The sequence below is a fragment of the Peromyscus californicus genome, unplaced genomic scaffold, assembly GCF_007827085.1.
Source record: "Peromyscus californicus insignis strain IS unplaced genomic scaffold, ASM782708v3 Scaffold_11__1_contigs__length_118956290, whole genome shotgun sequence".
In the NCBI taxonomy this organism is placed as follows: domain Eukaryota; kingdom Metazoa; phylum Chordata; class Mammalia; order Rodentia; family Cricetidae; genus Peromyscus; species Peromyscus californicus.
Window position 1 is genome coordinate 58,899,955 of NW_026294402.1, and position 18,489 is coordinate 58,918,443.

The window sequence follows — 18,489 nt, forward strand, 5'->3', positions numbered from 1 at the left end:
ATCCCAGGACTGCCTTTAATCCCAGCACTCTGGAGGCAGAGGCAGGGGATCTCTTGAGTTCAAGGCCAGCCTGTTCTACAGCGCAAGATCCAGGACAGGCACTAGAAATTGGTATTGTGGTTTCTGCCAGCAAGTGTCTCCAGCCTTTGTGGAGTAAAGCCATTTGGCATAAATGACACGTTAAAAGTTCTGCGGTGAGAACTGATTTCCTGAGGACTTTGAAACTAGTATATCCAGTTTTACGTTGAGGAACCAGCAACGGAAGTGAAGGATCTCCAAGCACCTTGCGGTTCCTTTAGCCCTTGCTTTCAGACTCCTGGTAGCTACCGGAGCCATAGTAAGCTGCAGGAAGATAATAAATCGGCGGCCCGTGGCTGCTTCCGGGAGTAGGAAGTGACGTCATCACTGGGTGCCCGGCAGAGGGTCTCAGTCTAACGAGGCGAAAGAGGATGCTAAGCCGGCTGCAGGAGCTCCGCAAGGAGGAGGAAACGCTACTGCGTCTAAAGGCGGCCCTACACGACCAACTGAACCGCCTCAAGGTGAGCTAGCCGCCCGCCCTCCAGCCGCAGCCCCTCGCGGGCGTCCGGCGCGTGCAGTGGAGCTCCGGGCAACTTGCTCCCCACCGCCCCGGTCCTCTTGGTGTTCAGCGGGCTTAACCCCCTAAGCCCACCTCTGGCCCTCCGGCTCACGCCTCAGCTGCTCGTTACTAGTGTTTATATGCACTGGAAAGGGCTTTAGTGCTGCAAAACTAGAAGGGAATTTAGATCCTCCAGCGGTACGAATAAGGTCTGGGAGAGAGACTTGTCCCCTAGAGTTCTCAGTAATTCTTACGGTAGCAGATACTGACTCGGAGGAACTCTGATTTACATCTCCCTTGATCACTCCCTAGACCTAGGAGTAATTTAGCCCCTCTCAAATGATCATGGTAATCCCAGCTCCGCACTTGTATGCAAGATCTTTAAATATACATGACATGAGGATTACTGAAGCCCTTTATAAACTGAACTTGTATACCTGTGGTATAGAAAATGATAAGCAGTTTTCCTCAGGGCAGTTATAAACGGCCCTACACTTACTGCAACAGTTCCCCTACAAGAACTTGATGATTGTGTGTTGCAGATCACTCCCCAAACGCAGATACCCTGGTGCTCCAGGAAAGACATGCTTTTCTGATATTCTGCCTTCACTTTTTCCTTAATGACATCCATCTGTGTCTGTAGAGCCAGCTGACCCTGGCGCGCGTGAGAGAGAGAGAGAGAGACAGAGACAGGCAGAGACAGAGAAATGGCCTCCTTATGTAACCCAAGCTGGTCTTAAACTTTCTATGTAGCCTAGGTTGTCCTCAAACTTGTGATCCTTTTGTCTCCTCCAGCGTTGGGATTACAGGGATGCAATTGCATACCCATCTACACCTGACTATATCTATCTATCTATCTATCTATCTATCTATCTATCATCTAATCTATATCTATATATTTCTTTATTTCTTTATCTTTATGTATCTTTTGTTGGTTTGTTTAAATTTTATATCTATTGGTGTATGTAATTTTGTATCTATTGCATGTATGTCTGGGGAGGGCAGAAGGGGGTGTTGGATTGCCTGGGACTGGAGTTAGAGATGGTTGTGAGCCACTATATTGGTTCTGGAAATAGAACCCAGACTCTCTGGAAGAGCAGCCACTGGTTGCTCTGGTTCTAGCCATTTGGAAGTATTCTTAACCACTGATTCATCTCTCCGGCCCCTACACCTGACTTTTTAATGGTGCACCTGCATTTCCTCACTCAACTGCTTGGTCTTGGGGTGTGGAAGCTTGCAGCTTAGCTGAACACCTATAACGCCCCCCTCTTTAAAAAACAGGGGTTTAGAGAGATGGCTCAGTGGTTAAGAACACTGACTGCTCTTCCAGAGGACCCAAATTCAATTTCTAGCACCTACATGGCAGGTAACAACTGTCTGTAACTTCAAGATCTGACACCCTCACACAGACATGCATGCAGGCAAAACAGCAATAAAAATAAATAAATTTAAAAAGCAAGTAAACAGGCAGGCGGATCTCTATAAGTTCAGGGCCAGCCTGGTCTACAGAATGAGTTCCAGGACAGCCAGGGCTACACAGAGAAACCCTGTCTCAAAAAAATCAGGTAAGGCTGTGTAGGGAACCTCAAAGTTGGCTCAAGACACCCCAAGACCAAGTTCTCAGCACAAAGATTTATTTGCCCCAGAGGGACAGAGGACAGGGAATAAGAGACAAAGGCAGGAGATAGAGGATGAGGGGCAATAGAAGGTAACAAGGGAAAGGAGGCAGGGGTATTTGTCCCAGAAGACAAAGGACTGCCTCTGGATAGAGAAGAGACAGTCGTGGCCCATAGGAAAATGGCGGTTTGTAAAGGTACAAGGGCAAACCTCATGGTAGGATGAGGTGTTTAACTTTAATTGAACATGTTAATTAGATGAGCCAAAGGAGGCTTTTGATTGCTGGACCTTTGATAGCTGGGCCTTAGTAGTCAGCTTCAGGAGGAGGGATTGACCAAATAAGGAAATGGACCGTGGGGACTAGCTTCAAGAATGTAATCTAATGGGTTTTAGTAAGGCAGAGGGAATGGGGAGAAGGGCAAGGCCTGCCAGAGCCACATGCTCCAGCTAGTGTCCCTTCAAGCCTGGTGTAGTGGCACACGCCTTTACTCCCAGCACTTGGGAGGCAGAGGCGAGTGGATCTCTGTGAGTTCAAGGCCAACCTGGTCTACATATTGAGTTCTGGGACAACCAGGATTACATAGTGATACCCTGCCTCAGGGGGGAAAAAAAGCAGGTAAAGCTTAAGAGCTCCCTCTGCCCTTCTGTAGCAGTCCAGGGATTAGAAGTAGTTCCCTCATGATGTCAACCTCAACAGCATCCACAGAATTTACAGAATTCTCTTACTTTGGTAACCCAGCAGAATACTCAGTAAAATGCCCTCAACTCTTTCCTAGGTGGAAGAACTGGCCCTCCAATCCATGATAAGTTCTCGAAGAGGGACCGAGACACTCTCTTCTCAGCCGGCACCTGAACAGCTGTGTGATGTAAGTTTAGTCAAGTACAGGCTTCTGGATAGAGTGTGGGGTTCCATTTTTTCCCTTGCTGCATGGGTAGGCAAATGGTGGCTGTATAGCACATTATCAAGTCCAAAAGACCGTGGAAGTGACAATCAGATACTTGGGGTGTGAGGGAGTTTACTGTGGATTGAACCTGGGACCTCATACATGGGGAGCCAGCACCCTACCAGTGAGCCACAGCTCCAGCCTCTCCTAATTTGTACTTCACTAACGAGCTCACCAACATTCATGTTTCAGGCAGTAGACACCCTGTTTACTTTGTCAGATTTAAGCAGCCTCTTCTCTCACAGTGTGCTCCACTACAGGCCTGGCCTTCCCAGTTACTCAGATTACCCCATTATTTCCAGTTATTCAGGTGAACCCCAAGAAACTGGTAGGGATTGTTGTGGTAGGGTCACGGTGAGTTTTGAAGCAGTGTCTTCTGTACCCAGGCTGGCCGCCTTCTGATCCTTCTTCCCTGTCTGGGGTGACAGGCATGTGCCCCACATCCTGTTTAGAAACTTGGCTCTTTAAAAATGTGTCATAGTTGCTGTCCTGTGTGAATGTGGCTTCAAGGACAAAGCAGGGGCCAAAGGATGAGTAGTGGGTGTTACCCCGCTCACTCTTACAAGTACCTTCAAAAAGGCCCACACACGTGGTGGCGCACGCCTTTAATCCCAGCACTCTAGAGGCAGAGGAAAGTGGATCTTTGTGAGTTCAAGGCCAGCCTGGGCTACAGCGTGAGTTCCAGGGTAGCCAGGGCTACAATGAATAAAAAAATAAAAAAGGCAGTACAGTCATAGTCTACACAATGACTTTGCTAATGGTTTCTAGAAGACCTCTGAAGACCAGTTAACATTTTAGAAAATATGAAGCATTTATTCTTACCCCTTTTCAGTAATGGGAGAAATGAGAAACGAAAAATGCTCTTTCCTCTCAGTAATAAAAATGTGAGCCCGGCGGTGGTGGCGCACGCCTTTAATCCCAGCACTCGGGGAGGCAGAGCCAGGCGGATCTCTGTGAGTTCGAGGCCAGCCTGGGCTACCAAGTGAGTTCCAAACCCTGTCTCGAAAAAACCAAAAAAAAAAAAAAATGTGATGGAGCCGGGCGGTGGTGGCGCACGCCTTTAATCCCAGCACTCGGGAGGCAGAGCCAGGTGAATCTTAGTGAGTTCAAGGCCAGCCTGGGCTACGTGAGTTCCAGGAAAGGCACAAAGCTAAAAAGAGAAACCCTGCCTCAAAAAAAACAAAAACAAAACAACAACAACAACAAAAAAGGTTTCTCTGTGTAGCCCTGGCAGTCCTGAACTTGCTCTGTAAACCAGGCTGGCCTCGAACTCACAGAGATCCACCTGCCTCTGCCTCCTGAGTGCTGGGATTAAAGGCGTGTGCCACCACTGTCCTCAGGCAACAGCTACTCTTAACTGCTGTTCATCTCTACAACCCCACAAATGAGATTTGCTTTTGAAGAATTTGCTGTTTCCATGGGAAAAAAAAAAAAAGAATTTGCCGTTTTGAGGCTCAGCTCCTTCCTAGTAATGCTAGGGTTCTTGTTTTCCACAGATGGCAGTGAATGTAGACAATGAAGCGTCCATCAACCAAACCACACTGAAGCTGAGCACAAGGAGCCCTATGGAGGAAGAGGAGGAGGAGGAAGAGGAAGAAGAATCTGATTCCTAAAAGGGAACAAGAGCTAGGGTTAGTTTTTTTTTTTTTTTTTTTTTTTTTTGGTTTTGGGATTTTTGTTTGTTTTTTTGAGACAGAGTTTCTCTGTGTAGTTTTGGTGCCTGTCCAGAGATCTGCCTGGCTCTGCCTCCTGAGTGCTGGGATTAAAGGCGTGCGCCACTGTCGCCCGGCGTGAGGTAGGGTTAGTTTTACAAATGAAATTTCGAAATCTCAAGCACTTGCCTTGGGCCCTGGAGCCTATGTGAAAGAGTGTGTCCACTTGTGAACGGTGTGGGGGTGTGTGTGTGGTGGTGTGTGTGTGCTCCCTCACAGGTGTGATAAAGGCAGCACTGGGAGTACCTCTGCCCTTGGAAGGTGTAGTTAATTCTAAGTAGTGAAAGGAAACCATTTCCCAGCAAAGCCCAGCACACGGACTAGACCTGGATGAATGAAGGCTCTCACACCAGCAAGGACCTCCTGTGAGCATGGCTACTGGAACTGTAGGCCGGCCCTGCTACACAAAATAAGGAATGTTCTGAGAAACTTGCTCAAGGGTTCCCAACCCCACTGTGCTGGCTGGGTTTTTGTCAGCTTGACACAAATCACGGTCATCTGGGAGGAGGAAATCTTGATAGAGAAAATACCTCTATAAGACTGAACTTGAGGGAAGCCCAGAGAGTATTTTCTTAGTGGTTGATGTGGGAGGGCCCAGCCCCTGGCTGGTGGTCCTGAGTGCTGTAATTAAGAAGGCTGAACAAGGCCGGGCGGTGGTGGCGCACGCCTTTGGTCCCAGCACTCGGGAGGCAGAGCCAGGCGGATCTCTGTGAGTTCGAGGCCAGCCTGGGCTACCAAGTGAGTTCCAGGACAGGCGCAAAGCTACACAGAGAAACCCTGCCCCCCCCCCCCCAAAAAAAGAAGGCTGAACAAGCCAGTAAGCAGCATTCTTCCATTACCTCTAAATCAGTTTCCAGGTTCCCACCGCCCAGTTTGAGTACCTGCCTTTGTTTACTTCAGTGGACTGTGATTCAGGACATATAAGCCAAGTAAACCCTCTCCTCCCCAACCTGCTTTTGGTCAGGGTGTTTCATCACAACAACAGAAACCCTAGGACACCCCCCTACCATTTTTCCCTTACGTAAAGAGACTTGACTTCCCAGGTCCTGGGAAGGTGGTAGTCACTGTTGAAGTTCTGCACATGAAGAGTGGTCCAAAGATTGAAGTTGCAGGAGACCCATTAGCCCACTGCACAGAGCTGGCAGTGTGTTCGCCGGCTAGTGTGTGTGTGGTTGGGGAGGAGGGGTGTTTCTTTTTTCTTTTTCTGAGACAAGGTCTCTCTACATAGCGCTGGCTGTCCTGGAACTCACTATATAGACCAAGCCAGCCTCAAACTCCGAGATCCATCTGCCCTTGCCTCCAAGTACTGGATTTAAACACGCATATGCTGCCACGCACTGCATGTTAGCTGGTTTTTAATGTAAACTCAAAACAAGCTGGTCATTTTGGAAGACGGAGCCTCAGCTGAGAAAATGCCCCATCAGATTGGCCTGTAGGCAAGCTTGTGGTGCATTTTCTTGAATGATGACTGATGTGGAGAGCCCAGCTCCCTGTGGGCGGTGTCACCCCTGAGCTGGTGTTCCTGTGTGCTGTAAGAAGAATTCAGCAAGCATGAAGCAGCAGCCAGGAAGCAGGGTTCCTCCATGGCCTCTGCCACGAGTTCTCTAGATGATGGACTGATTACAAGCTGTAGACTGAGATAAACTCCAGAGTTGCTTTCGGTCAGGGTGTTCTATCAGCAACAGAAACCCTCGTATGTGTATTTATGCCTTCCAGCTGTGTCCCTGCCTTCACTTCGCACCTCAGTGCATGGCTAAATCACGCCATTTCCTAGAGTCTAGAGAAACCGAGAGGAAGGCCTGCCACAAAAGCAGAAATACCTTTTGTCCTTTTTATTTTAACCTGATAGTATTTTTATTAGAATAAGAGATTAGATTTGATAAACATCTGGATTAAAGTGATTAAAAGGGTTTTCATACAATCTGTAGGCACTATACACGTTGTTTACAATAGCATTGGTGCTTGGATTGAAGATAGAACTCTGACACATACTGATGCCATCATCCATTTATGACGTTCAAACTAACTCCACCTATTTAGAAACGAATCCAAACTTAAGAGACATACGCCACACTATGTACCCCACACAGTATATTTAAAAATAAATATAGAAATACAACCAGAAGTCTAAAAATCACCACAGTAGACAGACTGAAGCCCCAGCTATCATGGCAGTGATGGGCTCTGGTTACATTTTTTTTTTTTTAATGTGAATTGCTGAGTTCTATACCAAAAGCAAAAAATAAAAATAACATGATGTACAGTCTGATGCTCATTTCAGTAGCAGCAAAGCATGCTTCCCATGCACTGCCTGTGAAGGGTCTCACAAGGCTCCCTCTCCACAGACTGAGAGGTCACCAGCAAGAGTGAAGTACCAAGGGTCCGAGAATCCTGACAATCCAGGCAGCCAGCCAGTGAGTCACGGAACATGAACAGCAGTGCAAACATCAGTAAGAATGACCACCCAGGTCACCAGGGTTTCACTGTGGTTCAGCCTGGCATGTGTTTGATCAACATACAAATAGCCCCAAGCACAAAGCCAATCCACTTAGGGGAGTAACCATAGTGATAAAGACAGTAATATTAAAAATGACACAAGTACAATTTGGCACATGCTGTGTTCTTCATCCTTTGTCACAGATGAGATGCACGTCTGAACAGAGACAAGCATGGGAGAGGCCTGAAAGCAACATGGCATGCCGCTGGGCAGAGGAATTCCTCTGTGCTGTTTCCCAAAGGTTCAGATGCTAGCGGCGTGGGTTGGTGTGCTGGGCTGGTTAAGCCCAATGGTGGAACAGAGCCAACCTGCGAAGTCCACCTCCTCAGCATCAGATCTCTTGATGAAAGCATGAACCTGTGGGCAGAAAACAGAAAGGAAGTGCTGTTAAAAACTACCAGGAAGGAAAAGCAAGAGTCTCAGCCTGGGCACCACTTGGAAGATGCTTCTAAATGTTCACCCTTGAGCAGCAAGTAGGCCAGCTACAGCTCAAAGACCCTCTGCCACATGTATAAGCTGTGCAGCCCTAGGGCAGCCTTGTCTCTGAGCAACTCTGGCTTGTTAGAAGGTACGCTACACTTAAGGCTACACAAGGCATGGTGTCTGGATCTTAGAGTACCACACTCCTGTGCCACTGTCATCAAACAAGAACTAGATGGAGAATAACTCAGGATGCTGGAAATGTGAGGTGAACCAGTCAGAACTAGGAAAAAAAAAGGCCTGTCCTCAGGAAGGTTGTGGGCTGGTCCCCCTGTAACTCGCAGGAAGACTGAGGAGACTGACGTCTGGCACTGTGCAGCCCCAACCCTGACTGAAGAACGGGGTGGGGCAGGGCAGAAAAATGGCTCAGTCGGATGAATAAACAGGCTCTGTGAGACTCACCATGAGCTGCTTCAGATCTGCCCTCTCTGCAGGGTTCTTTATTAAGCTGAAAAGAGGAAAGATGGATGTGAGAACACTGCTTCCCAGTCACACTGCTCAGGTTTGCATGCCTGCCCCTTAAACTGAGGCTGAGGAGCTGGTGCCTGAGCCTCCTCGGCCTCCGTTCTAGGCACACCATCATGCCTAAGCACATAAATGAAGTCTTGCTGAATTAAATCAAGGTCAGGAAGCAACAGGATGATCCCTGCAGTCTAAGTAGAGCAGCACCCAGCACCAGATAGTCGTGAGTCCCAGCACTACAAGGGAAACAGCAGCAGCCAGGGTTAATGGAGAGGGAAAGGCTAAGACCAGGGTTCTCAGAGACATGGTGCAAACTTACCATTTATTCACGAAATCCTGAAATTCCAGACTGAATACTCCACTGGGCAGTTTTGGAGGAGGCTGCAAACGGGTCAACATGTGAGACACTCTTGACTCCTGCTCCAGTCACTCCCCCATCACACCCATGCCTCTGGCCACTGCTACCCTTATCAGCTCTAGGAAAGTGGCCTTGGGAAGTCCTGCTCCTCCTGGCTCACCTTGGGACCATTCAAGGAGTCTGCTACTCTGGCGACTGAACAAACTGTTTCCCTCAGCCTGTTCACTCTCGTATGAAGTAAGGTTGAGCTGTTAGCTCTAGAGCCCTCTGAGTTTAGACACTCAACTGCACAGTAAGAGTAGTAGTGTAAGAGTGGTGGCTGTCTGGAGTGCCAGCAAGTTACCAACAGCAGAAGCCTTAGGGAGGCACACACGAGAAAGCACCACTCAGGCCTGACAGCACCCCCAGAAACCACAAAACAACCCTTTTCTGAACCCTGAATAGCCCGAGAAAGTTATTAACTGGCAAGGCTGAGTATGGGTGAATATTGCTCACACGCTGCGGCAATGTGGCAGCTCCCAGGTCTCTGGCCCAGATCCTGACAGTAGCTCTAGGAAATAGTTTCCTGACCTGTGCCAGCAGCTATGTGTAGCTTTCTTGGAAGGAGCAGTACTTGAGGTATACCTAAGATGTCCCTGCTCTACTGAGACACCAGCCAAAGCATTCAGGAGGCAGAAGCAGGTGGTCTGTAATAGTGAATTCCAGCCAGGGCTACATAGTGAGATCCTGTCTCAAGAGTGAAGGAGGCAGGAAGGAAGGAAGGAAAAAAGAAACAGCAGTTGGGTGGTGTCTACTTGTAGTCCCATCACTTTGGGAGGCTGAAGCATTTGAAACGAGACCCATCTAAAACAAACGGAACAAACACTGGCTCTGCAGGTGTGGCTCAAGTCAGTGGTAGAGAGCTTGCACAGCATGAACGAGGAGGCATGGGTTTGATCCCCAGCCCTGCAGAAACAATAAAACACAAGCCTCCTACTGAAGAGCCCACCGAGCCCTCTCAGCCTGAAGGCCTTGTCAGTTTGAGGTCGGCTACCACCCAGACTGTAAAACAGTGGCCCTGGGCAAGCCCCACCCTGCAAACTGTCCCAGCTGCTGAGAAGGTGTGGAATAGTCCAGAGAAGACAACTGGTCTCCAGAGGCCAATGTCTGCTTCTCCCAAGTGGGAAGGGGCAGGCAAGAAAGGGCTGGGTGCCAACAAAGGCTCTTGAGATCGGAATGGAAAGAGGTAGGTGATAGAAGAAAGCACTGGGGGAAAGATGTAGCTATTGCCTATCCTGGAGCCTCAGTTTGGCCCACCTCAGCTGCCTTGAAGAACACGAGAACAGAATATGAACAAGCACATGTGGGGAAAGCAGTGTGCAGAGCTGCACTGGTCCAGGCAACCTCCTAACAGGCCTTCCACCCAGAGCCCTTCAGGCTCCCGTAGGTGGAGGACGGGTGGCCCACCCTGCACTGATGAACTCTTCAGGCCTGTGCTCCTCTGTCCTGCCCCTCGCTGCTTGGCATACTGCTCTGCACACAGTAGAGAAATAGACTAAGCTCCCTGGTGAGCCGGAAAGCACCGATTTATAACCTCTGGGGTGACCAGGATATTCCCTGTTGAGTGTGTGACAGTGGGCCTTTTGTGCCTTTAAGGGTCTGTTTTCATAAAAGGACCCAAGAAGATAGATGTCCTGTGGTTTCTTGAAGAAGTCAAGGGTAGGTGATGGCCTTATCTGAGCCCAGTGCTCCCTCTGAAACATGCCAGCACTCACCCTTCTCATCAACTGCCAAGACTGCTTCTGCTGCAGACACAGTGCTGGCCCGCCAGGCTGCCTCTCACATCCCTGTACTGCCCCAGCCTACTCTGGAGCAAACCTTGGGGCAAGTCTCCTCCTTGAATGTAAATTTACTTGTACATGGATTTCACAAGTGGTACGGCTATCAAGTCTGCCACCACTGCCTGGCCTAAGAGTTTGAAGTTTTTAATGACCTTTATAGGAGGTATATACATTAAAAAAGATTTTTCTCGCAAAGCAGTGGTGGCACACGCCTTTAATCCCAGCACTCGGGAGGCAGAGCCAGGCGGATCTCTGTGAGTTTGAGGCCAGCCTGGGCTATAGAGTGAATTCCAGGAAAGGCGCCAAAGCTACACAGAGAAACCCTGACTAAAAAACAAAACAAAAAAAATTTCTCAAAACTTTTGCCCCCTCTTTGAGAGAGTGTCTCATTCTATAGTGAAGGCTAGCCCAGAATTCATAGTCTCCCTTGGCCTCCCAGGTGCTGGGATTACAGGCTTGAGCCACCTCACTGAGAAGTAATTTGCTTCTTTCACAGAATTGATAATAGATGTTCCATATCTCTTTCTATAGTAACAGCTTTTTAAATAGCACTTAAAATAAGAACCAGCTGGGTGGTGGTAGTGCAGGCCTTTAGTCACAGCACTCAGGAGGCAAAGGCAGGTGGATCTCTGTGAATTTGAGACCAGTCTGGTCTACAGAGCAAGTTCCAGGACAGCCAGAACCACACAAAGAAACCCTGTCTTGAAAAACAACAACAAAAAAGAACAAAAACCTGTATGTTGCAGTTCTACATTTACCAGCCTGCCTCCTTCACCCCACCCAACCATCATGGAGACTAGGGACTCCTGTTTTTCCATCTTTGTCTATCCCACTTATTCCTTCTCACATCCCCTGTGCATTACAGAACTTTGTAAATGCACTGGAGAGCCTAGTAAATGAAGACAGGCAAACATCAGTGGGTGAATGGGAGGCTCCTGCTGTTGGGAAAGAAGAGACCCTGAGATGACAATTCCAAGTGCGGAGCACAAGTACCCCGAAGACCATACCCATGTGAACAACTCACAGGCATCCTAACCATGATGCCATGGGTTTCCCTCCCACCAGCCCTTCTGAGACAGGGATCTTACTGTGTGGTCTGCCTTGGGCTTGAGACTCTCCTGTCTCAAATCTAAGTACTGGGATCACAGGTGTGCATCAACACATGCATAACTACTATTTTGGTTTTTTCCCTTTTCCTTGTTTTTGTTTTTTTTCATTTTATTTTATGTATGTCCGCATATATGTCTGTGTATCACTGAGCCATCTCAACAGCCCATAACAATTTTTTTTTAAAGCTTTATTTTATGTATGAGTGCTCTAGCTGTATGTGTGACTTTATGCCAGAAGAGGGCATCAGATCCCACCATAGATGTTTGTAAGCCACCATGTGGTTGCTGGGAATTGAACTTAGGACCTCTGGAAGAACAGCCAGTTCTCTTAACCACCAAACCATCTCTCCAGACCTCATAACTACTTTCTTAAGTAGAATAAATAAACCCCAACATCAAGGAAACCTGGCAGCACTTACTTCATTGACTATATAATCCAACAACTCAAAAATTGCCATGGGAGGTCTGCTGTCCATTCCATATGCTGCAGATTTATAAAGAAGAAGAAAAAATTGTAGATACAGACAAGATTCACATAACAGAAAGTCTGTATGTATAAAGTACACATTATAGTTAAGTGATTTGTAGTATACACTTCTCTGTTGTACAGCCGCCGCCACCACCACCACAATCTTCCTACAGCATTTCCATCACCCCAGACCTTTCCCCATCACCAGTTACTCTTACTCCCCCGCCCCATCCCCTGGCAACCACTGATCTATTCACTTCCTGTCTCCATGGATCTGCCTAACGTGCTCTAATTTTCAAAGAAATCCACAGTATTAAAAAGCAAACTAATATTGCTAAGTGTTAAGCATGGCACCTGATCACAGCAAGTATTCTTCAAACAGCAATTGTTTCCTGCACCCACCCAAGGACCCTTGCTGCTCCTCCAAGACCCAGCTTGACATCCAAAGAGAAGCAGCCACTCGGAAATCTCCAACAGTATCCCCACAGTCCTAACTAGGAACAGCAGGTCACTCACAGCTGAGGGGCCTCCCAGGGGTCCTCGGCCTGGGTGGCGTTTCGGCTGCATCTCCCTCCACCTGGCATCCAAACAGCAGCTCCAGCTCCTTGGCATCAGGAGGAGGGATGGGGTATCTCCCAACTGCCATCTCCACCAGAGAGAGCCCCATGCTCCAGATGTCCGACTGCACGGAGTAGTGAGTCCCCTGGAGTCTCTCGGGCTACAGGGAGACAGATGGTCGGTCACACCTCTTGCTCTAGTCAGGCCCCCGGGGCTGCTTCAGGGCTATTACCTTCTGGCGTCCCTTATTCTGATACTCACATAGGTAAAGCTCCTCTGGCCTCTTAGATGTGACCTCTATTTATTATGGCTCTGACCTCTCCTTACTGCTCTACTTTCCCTGGCCCCTGCCTCAGCTGGCAGCATCCAAGGAGTCAGATCCTAGCTGCTTGAAGTTCCAGCTTTGCCCAATCTGGCCCCTGTCCTCCACATGCAGGGTAGCCTGTCTCAAACCCACATGAGAGGCTTATCATGAGTTCCAACTCTGGGACTTATACACTATAGGATCCTGAGCCTCAGTTTCCCTATATATAAAATGGGTCTTCTGCTAACTAGTAACAGTGATGACAACACAATGTCCATTCTACACCCTAGTGTCACAGCAGGAACCAAATGAAATGAAAACCTTTAGATGTTGTAGAACACTATACAACCATGATGGGAAGCACCAGAGAGGAAACAGCATAAAGTCTGTTTCCACACAGAGCATTAGTTCAAGCAGACATGTATTTCAAGAACTCTACGAAAAAACCTTCACTCTGATCATAGTGTATTTATTTTGATACCCAAATAGCTTCCTCCATGGGATTTTCCACCAACTCTAACTCTGGGCTATTTTGAAGCTGACCATGTAACACAGAAACCCGACCACTAAACCATGGTTCATTAAGTCCCAAGGCCTACTTGAGTTTGAACTTGAGAGTTGGCAATTGAGTGTCCCAGGGTGCAAGCTGCTCACTTCCTCATCTAGAGAAGAAGCAATCAGGATACAAAGAACAGAACTCCCCTGTAGCCTCTACAGTAGGGGTGTGGAGTAAGTGTTGTGATACTGGCGGTCACTGGAGTCAGTGGGGTTGGGGGCCAGTAGGGAGCAATGGGGACATGGACATAACCCCTACCTAGGGAGTAAGGGCTGCTGGCTCCCTAGCCCTAGCTATCCTCACCACCTACATAGGACCATCATCTCTACCTAGGGAGTAAGGGCTGCTGGCTCCCTGGCCCTAGCTATCCTCACCACCTACATAGGACCATCATCTCTACCTAGGGAGTAAGGGCTGCTGGCTCCCTGGCCCTAGCTATCCTCACCACCTACATAGGAACATCATCTCTTCTGATGGTCCAACTGCAGGGATGAACTCAGACACTCAGGGTGTGACAGCTCTTTGTGCATCCAACACTGGGCCAGGCCTCTCCTTACCATCTGGACCTGCACTTCTCCCTTGGGTCTGTAAAAACTACCCATCTCTAATTATGTGCACTGCCTCTGAAGCACTCCCTGCAGACTTCCATTGTTCCCTGCTATACTTAGAAATGGGCTATCCGAAGACCCTCTCATTCAGTCAACCCCACAGCACCCACTCATCAGCCATTCCTAACATCCTCAATGTGCCAGACCCCCTGTCAAGCCCTAGAAAAGATGCCTGGGATCTCCTAGAAGGCTGAGGTACAGGAAAATGAAAGACTCCATGATGGCATGACCATGGGCATGGGGACAGTTACATGTAGCACTCAGGTGACAGTGGGAGCCAGCAGAGTTAGACTCAGGAGGGAAGACTGCCAGGATGGGGTGCAGGCTGGGCCAGCAGACTCTAACCAGGAGCTGGACAAAAGGCAGGTAAATGACCCAGAGACAGGCAGTGAAGAGGGAGGAAAGGGGCAGGATGGAGGGAACGATTCCAAGCAGGGCCACTAGCGGATAAAAGGTTGGGGACCAGCAGTGCACAGCTGGGGTGTGGTCATGTCTGAGAATCTTGGTTTGAGGGTCTGACAATTCGGTAAGATGTCAGGTGGCTTCTCAGTGTCTTCAGAGTGGAAACCAGACTCTGGAGTGAGGACAGCACATTATTCTCTTCTAGTGACTGAGACCCCAATTACGTGTGAACATTTGTGAAAGGAAGACACTTGCTCTCCCCCGGAGGCCCACTGTGCCTCATCCCTCATTTTTCAATCCCTATCCATCACCATACAGCACAAATCTGTGGCTCCATGGTCTATAAAATGGGGCTGCTTATGCTAAGAATGAAGCCTGCAGAGACACTGGAGAAAGGGAACTTCAGTACATACCGACATGTATGACCTTGTGCCTACAAAGGAGTTGGCCATGGAGTCAATTAGCTGCCCGCTGACCCCAAAATCACAGAGTTTGATCTCCCCACGGGAGTTCACTAGAATGTTGGAAGGCTTGACATCTGGGAAGAGAAAATGGGAAATGAGAGGATTAGACAGGGAGTTTGGAGGGGAAGGGACAGTGCTCTACAGATCACACCACATGCGCCATCACAGGCAGTCCTTGACTTGCAAACTCCAAATGCAGGTGATTAATAGATGTCTACTCTTTGAGGATGCAGACCCGGCCATATGACTCACCAGAAAGAGTCAGTTACCATGAACAGGAGCACGGCATGCCTGTTCTTGGAAGGCAGAGGCAGACAGACATTTGAGTTCGAGGCTAGCCTGGTCTACAGAGTCAGTTCCAGGACAGCCAGAACTACACAGAGAAACCCAGTCTCTACAGCCCAAAAGGAGGAAAAAAAGCTTTAAAGTCTGTTACTTCAGACACCCTACTAGCAAGACACAGTATATGACTACTGAGCAGACTAAAAAGGAACGGCTTCAGGATCTCCCTTCCTCAGCTTCCAGTACTGGGATCACAGATGTGTGCCACCAAACCTAGGTCACTTATTTCTTCTTCTTTTTTTCTTTCTATGTTTTTTAAGACAGGGTTCCTCTGTGTAGTCCTATAATATCTGCCCTATAATAGCCCACTCAGCCCCTTCCCTGAGCTAGCCAAGCCATACAATCTTCAGCCTCACTGCCCATCAGCTCCAGCAAGGCAGGGAGGGCTCTCGGAGTCTGTCTCACCTTGTTAAGCCCCGAGCCAATACAACCCCACAGAATGAGCGTATCTACACTCACTGTATGCATAGGCATCTGATACATAAAACATACCATAGTGTGATCTTTCCAAGACTCAGCCCTCACTAGCACTCCCAAGCACTGGAGTTGGATGCCAAACACTAGAAATGCCAGGTCTAGCATCTCCAAGAAGCCAGAAACCTCTCTGCAACTCTGCCTCCCACAGAGGCCCTCAGAGTTCAGGCACTAGGAGGAATCTTAAATGCATCAGGTTCTTCCCCCACTTCCAATACAGATCTAAGGACCCGGGCTTATTCAAGGTCACAGAGCAAAAACTGCCCTCTGTCTAGCATCCTACCACATTCCTACCTACCACAATCCTCAAGAATCTCTCACCTACTGGTCACTGAGCACCTGCCTCAAACAGTTACCCTGCAGTCCTAGGGAAAGAGTGTGGACATGCTGCCAAGTTCCCAGTAACATACAGCTCACATGCTACTGGTGTGAGGAGATAAATCAACCAGTGAATAAGTGCATAACGCCAGGTAATCCACAGCAAGGTGAGAGCAGAGTAAAAAGCACTATGTGCAGGTGTGTGGGCACACCTGCAAGGATCACCACTGAAGGGCTACTTTAATGATAGGTAGGAGGTGGGGGCCAACTGTCCCTTCTCCAACATCAGTTTACAAGAAGAGGCCCTTCTTGTAAGGACAGATCTTGGCGGTCACACGTTCAGGATATGGGGCCAACCTAGAAAAAGCCAGGGGTGTGATGTGCCTGTAGGGCCTGGGAGGGGCAGCACATGGGAGGCTTCCAATATGTGCCTTCTTCCCAATACCCCTCACCCATCCCAGACGCTTCCCCTGGCCTTTCTGGTATGACCAGAAGCAAGAGAGAAGCACTGGCTTGAACCCTGCCACCTACATGTAGTCCTGAGCAAGTCCACTTGGCTTCTCTGACCAGGGCGGCTCACACCAGAGTGCAGGCCTAGTGCGCATCTATACTACACATACACCATCTCCAGAGGTAGTTGCTTTGCCCTCCTCAGCCCAGAGCATCCCCTCCTGGGTGGCTGCATTTGCTGGCATTGCTGCTTCTCTCCCTCCAGGCTGCAGCTGCTGCTCTCCAAGGCTGAGCTGCCTGTCTTTGCTTCTGATTTCTAGTCACATGACAAGCAGGTCTCTGTATTCAAGCTTACATAACCCTGCTCTCCCTTCTGAGCTCCAGCTTCAGCCTCCTAGCCCCGTCCCAGGCTGCAGAGATCACTGGGGTTGGAGGGAATGAGAGGATCCTCTGAAGGGCTTTACCCTGTTCTGACCCTTCAGCCCCAAGAGCCAGACACACTGCATGAAGCCCCTCCTGGTTATGAAAAGACCTAGCATACTAGAGTATGCTGTGGGAGTAGCAGCCAGACATGCTCTTCACCCTACCCCCACCCAGTTAGGCCAGTTAACTCTTCTTTGACAGCACAAAGTGTGAGATGTCAAACAAGGCCAGAATGAACTCATTTCCTAATCTCCAGGGGTACCTTGGTTTAGCTTCCCAAAGCCATCAGCCCCTCCCCATACTCATCCTCCCCCAGGTTTCCCCCCTCTATCCTGTACACATGGCAGCTAGAACTCCTCCAGGACAGCCCCTGTACAGAGACTGCTGTGGCTCCCATCTGCCTTGAAACACAGTCCAGAGCTCCCTTCCCTGCCTTTGCAAACTTTCCAATGTTTATTGCATCTACCTTCCTGCACCTAACTGCCCTGTTTGACTCTACCTGGAAAGCCTGGTTTCCAGGCCACCACCACTGTACACTTAGACCTCAGCTTCACAGCTATCTCAAATACCTCCCCCGCCCCATGACTCTTCCAAGTAGGAAACTCTCCCTCTTCCAGTGTCTGGGCCTGCCTGGCTCTTCAGAACTGAGAGATGAAATCATATACAGCCCTCCGCAGGATAGTTCCAGAGAGTAAGACTCACATTTCTAGCCAAGAAACCAGCCCACTGGATTCCAGGTAAAATCAGCCACTCCTTCCATCTGCAAGGAAGAACAGTCTAGACAGAAGCAAGAAGAGTTCTCTCCCTGTACTCCACTTGCCCATATAGCTGAGACAAACAGGAGGGGCAACCTCCTAGAACTCAAGCAGCAAGCAGGAGCAAGCACGCCTCTACACACAAAGATAAGAGGATAGCCTCCCCAAACCACTTCATGAGGCTACCCCAACTTTCTGTAAGAAAAGCCCTGGCAGACAGGACAGTGCCTGACAAGGAACAAAGCCATCTAGAAACACATTATACAAGAATCTACTAAAACAGCTTATAAAATAAGACAAAGCCAGATCCTGCTATATGGATAGATGACTTGTCCAAGTGATAGGATTTGAGAGGCTGAAATCCTGGCTGCTGCTAAGGACTTTTCGTTGCAAGCTGTTGCTGGCACCCCTGTGATGTTCTGGAGGACACTGGTGCTCATAGGGGACTAGGAACAGAAAAGGAAGGCTCCGAAAAGCCCACTTTCATGTAACTCTAGCTAAGGCATTCAGGACCTCTTTAGAGTACATGTCAATAGGGCAGCAGACAAGGACATACCACCACTGCTTACACTCAGCTCTGTGGTTCCTTAAAAACTTATGCTGGGGTATAGTAGTGCACACCTTTAATGCCAGCACTCTGGAGGCAGAGGCAAACACTGATGTGGACTGGGGAGAGCAGGTGAAGCTTTATCTGGAGTGGAGTACATCCAGGACCTGATATGTAAGTGGCTGGTAGGGTCAATGCAGCTCTCACTAAAGAGACTCTGCCTGACTGGGGGTTAGTTGTGCA

The 18,489-nt window shown here is 48.8% G+C and overlaps 2 protein-coding genes across 2 annotated transcripts in view; one reads left to right on the plus strand and one right to left on the minus strand.

Moving 5' to 3' along the window:
• Positions 1–405: 405 nt before the first annotated feature.
• Positions 406–7,604, plus strand: Snapc5 (small nuclear RNA activating complex polypeptide 5). The gene is made up of 4 exons (XM_052712116.1): positions 406–539; positions 2,971–3,060; positions 4,635–4,769; positions 7,491–7,604. Exons 1-3 carry the CDS (start codon positions 450–452, stop codon positions 4,749–4,751), a joined length of 297 nt encoding a protein of 98 aa, XP_052568076.1. The 5' UTR covers positions 406–449; the 3' UTR covers positions 4,752–4,769; positions 7,491–7,604.
• Positions 6,668–18,489, minus strand: part of Map2k1 (mitogen-activated protein kinase kinase 1) — a 66,397-nt gene continuing 54,575 nt past the window's right edge. The window contains exons 6-11 of the mRNA XM_052712024.1: positions 14,887–15,011; positions 12,562–12,763; positions 11,996–12,060; positions 8,609–8,670; positions 8,230–8,275; positions 6,668–7,704 (exon numbers count right to left, since the gene is read on the minus strand). Coding sequence (XP_052567984.1) covers positions 7,591–7,704; positions 8,230–8,275; positions 8,609–8,670; positions 11,996–12,060; positions 12,562–12,763; positions 14,887–15,011 — 614 coding nt within the window. The 3' untranslated portion in view covers positions 6,668–7,590. The remainder of the gene's footprint in view (positions 7,705–8,229; positions 8,276–8,608; positions 8,671–11,995; positions 12,061–12,561; positions 12,764–14,886; positions 15,012–18,489) is intronic.

Bases quoted from the DNA above. Each gene is read 5' to 3' on its own strand.
- Snapc5 (XM_052712116.1), top strand. From the start codon at position 450: ATGCTAAGCCGGCTGCAGGAGCTCCGCAAGGAGGAGGAAACGCTACTG. The intron at 540-2,970 runs GTGAGCTAGCCG...ACTCTTTCCTAG, and splicing joins ACCAACTGAACCGCCTCAAG to GTGGAAGAACTGGCCCTCCA. The intron at 3,061-4,634 runs GTAAGTTTAGTC...TGTTTTCCACAG, and splicing joins CACCTGAACAGCTGTGTGAT to ATGGCAGTGAATGTAGACAA.